This window comes from Pelophylax lessonae (genome assembly GCF_965119305.1).
Source record: "Pelophylax lessonae genome assembly, chromosome: 8".
In the NCBI taxonomy this organism is placed as follows: domain Eukaryota; kingdom Metazoa; phylum Chordata; class Amphibia; order Anura; family Ranidae; genus Pelophylax; species Pelophylax lessonae.
The window spans coordinates 131389979-131402934 of record NC_138775.1 but is presented as its reverse complement, the minus strand read 5'-3'; the positions used below and the strand labels follow the sequence as shown (position 1 = coordinate 131402934).

The following is a 12956-nucleotide window of genomic DNA, read 5'->3' as shown; positions in this document are numbered from 1 at the left end:
TCACCACCACAGTAAAAAAAAAAGCCTATATGGCGACACATAAGGGCAGGGGTGGACATAGGGGCGGATTGCGCCTATGCTTCGCCATATATTTTTACTCCTTTTTTTTTTGGCACAGATGCCAATAAAAAAAAGTTGTTTTATTGAGTTAATGTTTTATTGATACTGTGTTTTATTATTAACCTTTGTTTGCTTTGCAGGTATGCCATTCAACTGCAGCACTAATTTGCTCTCATGATATATATAAATCAATGATTTCAGCACTGTAGGAGGTGATTTCACCACCGCAGTAAAAAAAAAAAGCATATATGCCGAAGCATAGAGGATGGGGTGGACACAGAGGGCAGATCTCCTCTATGCTTCAGCATATATTCACTTTTCTTGGCAGAGATTTCTTCATCCACATCAATCGACCATGCCTCTTAGCAAATATCTTGGGGTGTCTATATTCCGGGGTCATTTGGGGTGAAGTTTGTGCTGTCTTGGCATTTCATGGCCTCCGAAACTGTGATAGGTAGTGTAGAATGAAATCAACAATTTACGCCCTTAGAAAGCGTAGGTGGTGATTGGTTTTTGGGGGTCCTGTACGCGACTAGACTGCCAAAAAGTCTCACACATTTGGTATCCCCGTACTCTGGAGAAGCAGCAAAATGTATTTGAGGTGTAATTCCATATACCCATGGCATGTGTGAGCATTATATCATTTAAGTGACAACTTTATGAAAAAAATGTATTTTTTTGTCATTATTCAATCACTTGTGACAAAAAAATGAAATATTCAATGGGCCCAACATTCCTCTCAGCAAATTCCTTGGAGTGTACTTTCCAAAAATGGGCAATTTGAGGGGGTTTGTACTGACATTTTAGTACCTCAAGAAATGAGATAGGCAGTTCTGAACTAAAAATCTGCGTAAATTTAAGTAAATGTACCATAGTTTGTAGATGCTATAACTTTTGCGCAAACCAATAAATATACGCTTTTTGATTTTTTTTTTTTTACCCAAGACGTGTGGCTGAATACATTTTGACCTAAATGTATGACAAAAATTAAGTTTATTTGATTTTGTTATTAACAAAAAGAAGAAAATATCACAGTGGTGAGAAAATACCACCAGAAGAAAGCTCTATTTGTGGGAAAAAGGCCACAGATTTCATTTGGGTACAGTGTTGCACGCAATTATCATTTAAAGCAGCGCAGTGCCAAATTGCAAAAGGTACTCTGGTCAGGAAGGGGGGTAAAACCTTTAGGAGCTGAAGTGGTTAATGAAGGTACAACATTTAGCAACTCACATGGTTGATGATTAAAACAGGCACATCTAAGTATGCAGTCACCTGGGATTAAGCTGTCCACATAGACCATCCTCTGCACCACCACTGCCATCGACATCATCCCTTCCACACTGGGCTCCACGAGCCCTTCAAGCTTCGTTTTCAGATTGCTCTACTGTGGGGTAGTCTTCCCAGTCACAACTGCAGACTGCCGTCAGTGAGGAGGATGGTCTATGTGGACAGCTTTACCCTGGATGCCTGCATTCTTAGGTGTGCCTCTGTTAATCATCAACCAGATGAGTTGCTAAATGTAACCATATTGCTACATTTAGAGGCTCCTCTCTTCTCTTTTATAGGACATACCTTACAAATATTTGATTGCTGAGCACCTTTTGCTTTTCTGGGAAAGGTAAATTGCTTTAACAGATTACCTTTAAATTACCAAATAACTTTTTTTTCTCTTTTGTTCAGTAACTTTTTTGCTGTACCTTCTTTGTGTTCTTTTTTTGTTTGCTATCATAAATCCTCAAATGATAGGGTTAGATACCTTCTGTGAATGGGTGGACTCAGTGTGGCTGGATAATTCAAACTTATCCACAAATAATATTGCTTACCAGTTAATTAAATACATACTGGGTTTACTTTTCAAATATTTAAAGCACTGTATATAAACAGAAAATACAGCTGAAGTACAAATAAGTGACCAATTTCACCTGCCAAATATTGTGGTGTTCTGTTTAGCCACTCTTGAAATATACTTTCCCCTGCCAGAAAACATAGCCAGGACCCCACCCTTTCTTCGCTGCATTTAGAGTAACGCAGCTTGTTCAAAGACCTGTTCCAATCTGTGACTGGATAGTGAAGCCACAGCAGCATGAGGCTTTGCCAGCACTTTCTCTACCTATCATATAAGCACTGTATGTTGAATTGTCAAAACTGCAAAGCAGTGGAGCCTTGACAGTTCTACCCTGTCCTCTACGAGTACTGCTTTTCAGGGGATTACAATACTAGCGGCCAAATCTAGAGTGAGGCGCTATTTATAAATATGTTTAAAAATGCATAACTCACATTTTTTTTCCATTTTCTCCTATTTACTTATATTTTAAATGAAGAAATGCACTTGGTGTAAGTGTAAATCCACATTGTGGGCTCTAATGCCTTCCCCTTATTCCTTTTGACATCCTGTTCCTACTCCTCGTTTCAGACTGTTCAGTGTGGCAGAGCCTTTAAAAAATCTTCATTGTTGGACCTTGCCCTTTCATGCATGCCATGATCTCCATTTGTTTTATTGGAAGTTTGTACCCCTCTGGATTCCTGACTTTAAAGTATTAGTAAACCCAGAATCTGCATTCACTTTATCTGGTCTTCCACAGTACACAGAACATGGAAATGCAATAGTTTTAGTAAATATAAACTGCAAAATACCCTTTCTGCCTTTTCTGCTCCCGACTTGCCTTGCTCCTGTCCCACAGACCCTCACATGAAGCTCCAGCTGCTCCGATAAGCCCGCTTGTACCATGACATCACACGACGCACTCAGGCACCACATCCACTACACCCGCCCTCCGCCAAAACACACTATAGCAGGCACTTGGATGGTCTTGTACAGCTCCGGACCAGAACTGCGTATGTGCAGTTCTGAGCCAAACATCACCGCCATATTGTTTACTGGCAACCTTTTCCGGTTACTGGCATTTACTGGCAGGAGACAAGTGCTGGCAGTAAAAATACTGATGGTTGGCAACATGGAGTTAGAGCAGCCTTGTGACTTCTATCAGTGTCTGGTTAAAGCTTGTAGGAGTTTTGCATTCTGCTGTGACTGTTTTTTAAGGCTGCAGAACCCCTGACCCTCTGTCTGGACAGTGCTGATTGGCCCTGTGCTGATCACATGCACTCTCCCAAGAAAAAAAACATTGTTTTGTGCAGCTTGGCCCTCGACTCTGTTCTATCAGGAGAAGCATTGGGGACAGTGGAATAAGGGGGGGACAGAGAAGACAGGATCAAACAGCCTTTTTACACAATGTAGATAATTGTATGCCTTGTCTGGGGGGATGATCACCAACTCTGAATAAAAGCTGGCTCACGCTTTAAATATCTTCTGAGCATCATTTTGTTTACTTTTCCAGTTCAGATGTGGAATTTCTTCAGACAATTCCTGTTTTTGGGAGCAACTGTAGTGACCTGCTTGTTACCACCAATAAGGGTTTGTCTCTACTGCGTGGGCAAGATTTGGAGCAGAAATGGAGCTTCCCTCGCAAGAACATTTATAGGTTTGCATTATTGTACATTAATGCCTTCATGAGTGTTCCTCATTGCTAATATTGTTTCCTCGTTTCTCTGTTGATTTTTCTAAATAATACTTTCCACTGAAAGACTAAGTTCACCTTTAGTAAAAGTAAATAAATAATTTTGCAGGTAAACACAAATGTGCGTTTAGAACGGTTTTACATTGGAGCCTGCAAAGCCTTGCACCCATTATTTGTGGATGGTGCCATTTCAGGCTCCTGCAGACACTGTTGACAGTCCAATGCCCATACCTCCTTAAGGGCAGACAGTTTATGAGCTGGTATGCTATATATTGTAGCCCAATCTATGAGGGTACCGATCAGCGTACTGATAGTTTATTGAGAACTACAAGCCATCTGTTGCAATGGTAGATGGGACTTGTAGTTCGTCATTCACAGATTCCTGTGAATGAATGGTGAGGCTGTGCTGGTGAAACCCTGCACAGCCGCACTGTTTTTCAATTTTACAGCAGTTGCATGAAGAACCACCCCGACCAATGCTACATGGAAGGGGGGTGCTGAGCATGTTCCATGTTAAACACTAAATACTGGTGTAATTATTTTTGGAAAGTGAACTTCGCCTTTAACTGTAATTTTAAGAAGATGCTCACTTCTTTCATGAGCTAAATGCAGGTTAATTCCCTTTTGTACCAAACCCTGCATTTTTTTTTTGGCTTAGATAATGCAGAATTGGGATTAACCCTTTCATTGCCAGATTGTTTTGCATAGATGGGGATTAAGCTCTGGGGCCGGGTGAACACTTTGGGGGTGTGGCTTGGCTTGAGCCTGGGCTGAAGCTGTCATTTCACGTATCCACAGGGTCTTTCAGTGATGTGCTGCCCCTAAGAGCTTTTCTGTCTCTTGTATCATTGGAGCTGGGGTGGGCTCCGTCCTTACCAGCACTCCAACCAGTGTACTACAGGAGAGGAGAGAAAGCTGCAATATAATAAAGGTTTGCCTTGGGTTTAATACTGCTTTTAACATAAGTTTCTTTTTTTTTTATTTTCAATAATACCATTTCTGGCACACAGGGCAACAGTATTTACAATTTAACATTTTTTTAGTTTTTGCATTATGTATTTTTTTTTTTTTCTTTTTTCAACAGTATTCCCCAGCCCGGTTATTTTAACACTGATGGGAATCTGGATTTCTTTTTACAAATTCAGAGTAGCAATGATATAAAAAAGGTATGTGTTTATATACTGGACAAAATGTACTACTGTGTGTTTTTTACATTTGCTTTTTTTTTTTAGAACGGTCTGAGTATATAAAGTATAAAGAAGGCTTGTAGAGACTGAAGTCAACCTAACCAACAAAAATGCACAGGGGCATTTGCTGATTACATTTTATTTTTACCAAAGTGTTAACTTTATTACCTAACTTATTTTGTATATATATATATATATATATATATATATATATATATATATATATATATATATATATATATATATATATATATATATATATATTTAGAAAGGTTTATCCTTAGTCAGAAGATATGGTCTAAGTCCAATCTCCTCTCCATAAATGTGAATAAATGAATCCAAATGCTGGCTGCTCTAAGGTCGGCCATAGAGCAATTGTCTGCTTCCAGCAGAGGCGGGCGGGGGAAGCCGTCCCTACCGGGAGAAGACCGTTATAGTGATCATCGCTAGCGGCTATAGCAGCTGCTAGCAATAATTGCAAGTGAATCTGGCAGGTTGTTGTACCAAAGTTAATCAATCAATCCTCATATTCAGCCGCTTGATTGCGTTTACAGGAGGGTATGCCCCCTCCCACCGCCCTCCGGTGCTTCTCCCAGCTCGCTCGTGCGATTGGGGAGCCCGACAATGAATCAGCTGGTGGCGGCCAGTTACCACAGAGCTCACCAGGGAACAGATGGTCCCCGGCCATCTCTGACCCTTAGGGGAAGCGCAGAATGTCTTGACTTCAGTTCCGGCGCTGTCAGATGTACACTGATATTTTTTTTTAGCTGGAAAGCCTGAAATCATGTGTTTTTTTTTTTTTTTTTTAAGGCTTTCCAGCGTAGTTATTATATTCGTATCTGACTAAGGAATGAAAACTGACTTTAATACCTGATCAATATATATAATCTGGCTATAGTAAGACTGTCTGCAGTTAGGATGACAATTCTGTGAAAATGAATCTGCACTATTAATTTAAATTCTGCTACTACCCTTACCCCTCTCAAATTCCATTGGATCAGTTTATCTGGATTTATCAAAGGCCCAGGATCAACAGGTGTTGACTTTACAGACGTCACACTATATTGTTATTAGTGAAGAGCCGAAGGTGCTGGGGTTTAGTTGGAGAAATGTTCGCAAAACTTAAAAAAAAAAAAAAAAAAAAAAAAGTTTGGAAATGTTCCTCAAACCCATTGAATTCTATGGAAGTGAATCTTGCAGATTAATTTTGCCATTTTTTCAAGCCTAATTGTTAAGGAATTGCCAAACAAAGGGCAAGAGGAGACGGGCATTTAGGGGGGTTGTTTACATGTGCAGCACTTTTAAAAAGACTTAAAGGGCATCTTAAAAAATGCACAATTCCTTTCAGATACAATGCTTGGGATATGCTCTAAACCTGCAGGTAAAGTGGTGCTGCTGCACAATGTACTAAAGCAAAAGGGATATTTTTTAAAGAAAAATAATGTAATTTAAATTGCCAGTAGATGAGGATAACCTTCAACATCTTTACTAGACAGTTATGTGAGAGTCTGGTATGATTGTAGGGACTATCCCACGCAAAATGGCAAAAAAATAAAAAATGTAGGGTTTCCCCCCTCCAGATGTTCAGCAGGAACCAAGTCTTTGCCAAGTAACTATAGACCTGTTCATTTAACTTCTCTAGTCGGGAGGATACTGGAGAGTTTAATAAAAGACCACATAGATGAGTTCTTGCTGGAAATAAATATTTTAAGCAACAGACAGCATGGATTCATGAAAGACAGAAGTTGTCAAACAAACCTGATTTCTTTTTATGAGGAGGTAAGTAAAACCTTGGACAGAGGGGTGACTGTGGACGTAGTATACTTGGATTTTGCAAAAGCGTTTTGACACCGTTCCCCACACGGCTAATGTGTAAGGTAAAGTCTACAGGCTTGGAAAGATCAGTTTGCAAATGGATATAAAATTGGCTATAAGATAAAATTCAGAGAGTAGTGGTTAATGATTCTTACTCTGAATGGTCTAAGGTTATCAGTGGTGTACCCCAAGGTTCAGTGTTGGGACCCTTACCTTTTAATATCTTTTATGAATGATATAGGGTCTGGGATTAAAAGTACCATTTCAGTCTTTGCAGATGACACCAAGCTTTGCAGTGGAATAACTTCTTACAGAATGTCTCCAACTTACAAGCCGACCTCAATGTACTGTTTCATTGGGCAACTATGTGGCAAATGAGGTTTAATGTTGATAAATGTAAAGTTATGCACTTGGGGGCTAAGAATATGCATGCATACTAGGGGGAGTAGAACTGGGGGAATCCATAGTGGAGAAGCATTTTGGTGTTCTGGTAGATCCTAAGCTTAATAGCATGCAATGGCAAGCTGCAGTTTCCAAAGCAAGCAAAGCACTTTCTTGTATTGCCAGAGGCATGGACTCCAGAGAGAGAGAGATATCATTTTGCCCCTGTACAAATCAGTAAGACCTCATCTGGAATATGCAGTTCAGTTTTGGGCACCAGTTCTTAAAAAGGATATTGGGGAACTGGAGAAAGTACAGAGAAGGGCAACCAAACTGATAAGTGCTCAGCTATGAGGAACTGAATTCTCTCTTGAGAAGAGGAGATTAAGGGGGGGGGGGGGGGGGTTTGATCAACATGTATAAATACATACGGGGTCCATATAGTGAACTTGGTGTTAAGTTATTCAATTTAAGGTTATCACAGAGGACAAGGGGGAACTCTTTACGTCTAGAGGAAAAGAGATTTAGTCTCCAAATAAGGAAAGGTTTCTTCACAGTAACAAAGTACTGGAAGAGTAGCAAATTGGATCATGCTTTGCTGGGGTTTTTCGCCTTCCTCTGGATCAACTGCGGGTATAGGATTGTGTATATGGGATTGTATGGTTGAATTTTCTTCACTGTTTTTTGTTTTTTTGTTGGTTGAGCCAGATGGACTTGTGTCTTTTTTTCAACCTGACTATGCAACTATGTAAGGGCCCGGCAGGAGGGATTCCTGCATCAACACAGTCTGTGGTTGCAGGATATTAATTTGTTCCATGTACGGCTGCCTTAGGCATGGTTGTTCATTGGTAATCAAAACACCTATTGGTACTGCAAACTAGGGCTGCCACGACGCGTCGACTACGTCGACTACAAAAAATCATCGACGTGCGTGAAAAGCGTCGATGCGTCTACGCGTGACGTCACACGCCCCCTGGCCGGCCGCCGCGCCGCTTGAAATTCCCCCGCCGGGCTCCGTCCACACCGATGCCGGAGACAAGACCGTCCACACCGATGCTGGAGACAAGAGGTGAGCGCTGACCGACTCCAGCACCCCTGTACTCCGCCACAGCTTCTGCCGCAATGCCATCCTCCCCGATCACCTAGCTATTTAAGAGATGTCACATGTGCGGCACTACACCGGCTTGTACTGTACTGTGGCGGCTTGTAATGGCCTGTACTAGGTGGGAGGGCTTACTGGGAGGTCTGTACTGGGAGGGGGCTTACTAAGTGGTCTGTACAGTACAGACCACTTAGTAAGCCCCCCTCCCAGTACAGACCCCTCAGTAAGCCCTCCCACCTAGTACCCGTTAGTAAGCCCCCCCTCCCAGTGCAGACCCCTCAGTACGCCCTCCCTCCTAGTACAGTCTGTACTAGGCGGGAGGGCTTACTGAGGGGTCTGCACTGGGAGGGGGGGCTTACTAAGGGGTTTGTACTAGGTTGGAGGGCTTACTGAGTGGTCTGTACTAGTGTACTGGGAGGGGGGCTTACTAAGTGGTCTGTACAATACAGACCACTTAGTAAGCCCCCCTTTCAGTACAGACCCCTCCAGTAAGCCCTCCCACCTAGTACATACCACTTAGTAAGCCCCCCTCCCAGTACAGACCCCTCAGTAAGCCCTCCCACCTAGTACATACTGTACTAGGTGGGAGGGCTTACTGAGGGGTCTGCACTGGGAGGGGGGGCTTCCTAAGTGGTCTGTACTAGGTGGGAGGGCTTACTGAGGGGTCTGCACTGGGAGGGGGGGCTTACTAAGTGGTCTGTACTAGGTGGAAGGGCTTACTGAGGGGTCTGCACTGGGAGGGGGGCTTACTAAGTGGTCTGTACTAGGTGGGAGGGCTTACTGTGGGGTCTGTACTGGGAGGGGGCTTACTGAGGGGTCTGTATTAATTACAGGATTAATTAGCTAATCAAAAAAACACTCAATTAAGCAAAAAAAATAAAATAAAAATAATCGTTAGATTAGTCGACTAATCGTAAAAATAATCGATAGATTAGTCGACAGACAAATTAATCGTTAGTTGCAGCCCTCCTGCAAACAAGAAGTATGAGTGGTGCTATCCCAAGAGCTGTAAAACAACATCAGCCATGTGCAGTAGCCGAAGAGGAACAAAAAAATCTTTCAAACCTGATACTATTTTTTTCTTTTCTTGATTCTTACTGATGTTCTGTTAATATAATGTCTTCCAGGTTGTTGTGATTGATGGATCCACAAGTGCATTACTTTGGGAATGGGAGGTTCCATGGCATGAAAGGGATGTAAAGGCTTTGTCACTTCTAACTGCAGATGGGAAATCAGTGTTTCTTTTCTGGGGAGAGGGACAGTCTACAGAAAATAACTCGGTAAGATTTTGGGCTGCTGTAATAGTGATGTACGCAGTGTTTTGATATTAATATCTCTTTAGGCTGAACAAATAAATTGGTCAATTTAGAACTTGGGTAACTATGTACCTTGGGCCCCGGGTTCATTTTAGGTGTCATACCCCAGCATTGCTGCATTATATGGCTGAATGAACCCCAAAAGCAAAAGCAGCAGGTGGAAGACTTGAGCAATTTTCCTAAATGGCAACATGTACCTGTCAACAACAACAGTGCATTAAAACTTTTCATCTATGTGTCACATCAATGCAGATAAAAGGCCTAGTCTAAAATCGCTGTAACAAATATTGTTGCATCACATTTATCAGTGAACACCACAGAGTTGAATCCAGAGTGAAATCTTTTCTGAGACATGGATGTATGAGATATGTCCAGAGTACTTTTAAGTTTTTTTAGTGCAAGTAACAAAGCAGGCATAAGCTCCTGGCAGGGCACTGAATTGACCTTGTGTGGATCTGACACTGGATGTGCTGAATTTCATTCAGTGCAACAGGTGCTGCTCATTGTTTTGTTTTGTAATCTGGTCTGTCTCTCTACAGTGTATTTTTTTTTTAATTATCTTAAAACATTGTGCTAATTTTATATAAATTATAGGTAGTCAATTTACTAGTATTATGTAGATCGAGTAGAACTGTATATTTTAGATAACTTGTCATAATGAAGAATTCCCAAGCCACCGTTTTCTCTCCGGTGCCTAAACTTACGATTACCAACTCTTCCCTGCCACTCAGATCTCCACTGCCCTGTAAAATCGCAAACAATCATGCTTAATGGCTCCCTAATTTCCATTTGGCAGCATTGGGGCTAGATGATTGATTACTCAGGCTCCAGGGACTACATTCAGGATGGTGGTGGTGGTGGGGGTGCAGACAACATGTCCCAGTTACTGGGAGTTTTAGAGAACAAAGGCATAGAGGCAGCAAAGGTAATCAGGGGGTGCCTAGGGCAGGGTGGAGATTTTTCTTTTAATTTTATAGGCTTGCTTTAAATGTTGAAATAATAAACCGTGGGTTGTTTGTAACAGACATGCAAAGGGTTTATTTTTCAACCTTAGAAAAATCAGCTTGATTGCTGTAATGGGCATTGTGTGGATCCTGACCACCGTTTTTTTTTTTTTTTTTTACTTTTTTATGACAAACAGGCGCTGGATACAAAATCTGAGGACCGTTTGAACAGACATCTCTACTTGCTCTACCCAACCTACCCTGGGGTTGTTCTGGATCTTTTCAAAGTTACAGCAAACATAGTTGCCACAAGTGGTAAGTTGGATAGTATTCTAGAACAGCAACTATTCTGAAATAAGCATTTCACTTCTGTACATTTAGCTGGTAATATAATCATTCGAAATATTGAACTGCTTTATTTAGGCTTTTTTTTTGTCTGTCAGGAGGCATTGTAGAGCTGGAGAAGGACGTTGTTCTCGCCATAATGACGGCAGAAAAGGGACTGGACACAAACAAGTTGCCTCGAAATTTGACAGTCAGTAAACTAGGCATGAAATGGGCGCTTTCTAACAGTCAAGCACTGTCACTAGGACATGTGAACATGAAACCCAAAGTAGAAGATGTTAAAAGAATACTTGCCAGGCTAAAGTTTAGCACCATACCTCAAAGGGTAAGTTTGTGATTTTGGCATTGGTGGCCTACACAATAGTATTTTATAGTCATTAGTACCAAACTGCATGAACTTTACCTCTTAAATAGGTTTAAATTATGTCATATTTTGCATTCCTAGATTACTGTTGTGCCTCTGCATTAGTTATTAATCTCCTAATACTCCTTGAAATCTGACTAACTAAAGCATGTGTTTTCATTAAATAGTCAAAAGCTCACTAGGGAGAAAGCTACGTGTTCAATGAAGGTATCAGGGTTGTGTTTGCCTGTATTCTGATCTCAAAAATGGATCAGCATATTGTACAATAAATAGAAGAACACAAGCTCACCAGTTTTGGACAGGGTCACATGCATCTCTTTTGTGCACTCTTTCTTGGCTAGACATTGGGGGCTACCACCTTTCCTAACAATTCAAACACCAAGAAAACTCACACTCCTGGCTTTTCCAGTCAGTCCATCGACTCCCCAACTAGCTAATCAACGCTGCAACAGCCACATGTGAGATGCAGTCTTAACAAGAAAATGTCTTCCTCCTACCATCTATTAAAAGGATTAATACCTGTGCAACTTTCAAAAACTTCAGGCTTGTGGGTATAATAAAGCATTCAATGAATAACTAGTTTATTCCAAAAGGGTGGAACATTGTGTTATGTACAAACATTTTATAAATACGTACAGTAAAAATCTGTACCCTGTTATGAAAATGAAATGCTATGAAAATGTTAGAAACCTAACATAACATGTGATAAAAACAATTCTGGAACCAGGATTTGAAGAATAAGGCCACTTGCACACAAGTAAGTAAGTAAAAAACGCCACTTTTTTACGAATTTGAATTTTTTGATGCATTGTTGCTTGTGGAACCATGCACAGTGATGAGTGTAGAGCCGTAAAACATAAATAGAAAATTTTACATTTGAGTGCAGTAATTTTACACACAAGCACGTGTTTATGCCTCTATAAGCATGTTTACAAGAGTATAAAAGAGTATATTAAAATACTGGCAATGAAGAATTTCACTTCACCTACAGTCTGAGTGCCATAGCCCATCAGAGAGCTATATGGTAATAATATAAATGTATTATATACTTTTTACCTCCATAATAATAAGGTGACTTGTATGGTTTTGAGGTACGCCAAGGGGAGGAAGGAATCCTTTATATAAAAGGAAGTTTTCTCCCTGAGTTATCAAAACACAAGTAAAATTAAAAAGAAAAAGGCAAGAAGCCAAGGAAAAGTAAGAAAGAAGGAGAAAAAGAGGGGGGGGGGGGGCAAAGGAATCCACACTCTTCTGACCCTCACTTTCTAGAAAGCATCCTAAACGGGTGTAGTCCAAGGATCAGTGGTCAAATATTTCATCCATGGGTCCAATATTTTTCCAAAAACATTCATTTTGTCATTTAAGATTGCTTGATAGACACTCGTTTATCATAATCCAGGAAAGTTTGAGCTTGGGCTGTTCAAAAGGTATGATAGCTGACTTCCAATGCTTGGCAATAGTTTTTTGCAGATAACAAATATGAAGGTGATAAGTGGTCTTTGATTTCTCGAGGCTTCCTCCACCTTACATCCCAGTAAAGCGTGCTTTGGAAACTTGGTCAAAAGAAAAGGCCTTGGGGTATAGCGTATAAATAAAATTGTACGCTCTGATCCAAAAATGCCTTGCCTTAGGACACTGCCCCCATATATGGTATGCTGTCCCTTCCTGACCACAGCCTCGAAAACAGTGGCGATGCCCCTGGAACATAGGTAGCCAATCTGACCGGTACCATATACCATCTTAATAACAATTTAGAATTTGCCTTAATAAAGGAAGAATTGATGAGAGACCTCAAAGCTTCCTGGGCTATAGAATGCCATTCGTCTAGCTCAAGACTTTCCTGGAGATCCTGCTCCCATTTCTCCATATAACCCCATTTAGCTGAGACGTATGTTAGAATAACATACAGTAGATCTCTGGGATATGA

The 12956-nt window shown here is 40.9% G+C and overlaps 1 protein-coding gene across 1 annotated transcript in view; it reads left to right on the top strand.

Annotated features, from left to right (window-relative positions):
- The window catches only part of FAM234B (family with sequence similarity 234 member B), a 151014-nt gene that overhangs the window by 110801 nt on the left and 27257 nt on the right, over positions 1-12956 (top strand). Inside the window, exons 8-12 of the mRNA XM_082265796.1 lie at positions 3396-3539; positions 4660-4741; positions 9188-9340; positions 10518-10635; positions 10764-10990. Coding sequence (XP_082121922.1) covers positions 3396-3539; positions 4660-4741; positions 9188-9340; positions 10518-10635; positions 10764-10990 — 724 coding nt within the window. The remainder of the gene's footprint in view (positions 1-3395; positions 3540-4659; positions 4742-9187; positions 9341-10517; positions 10636-10763; positions 10991-12956) is intronic.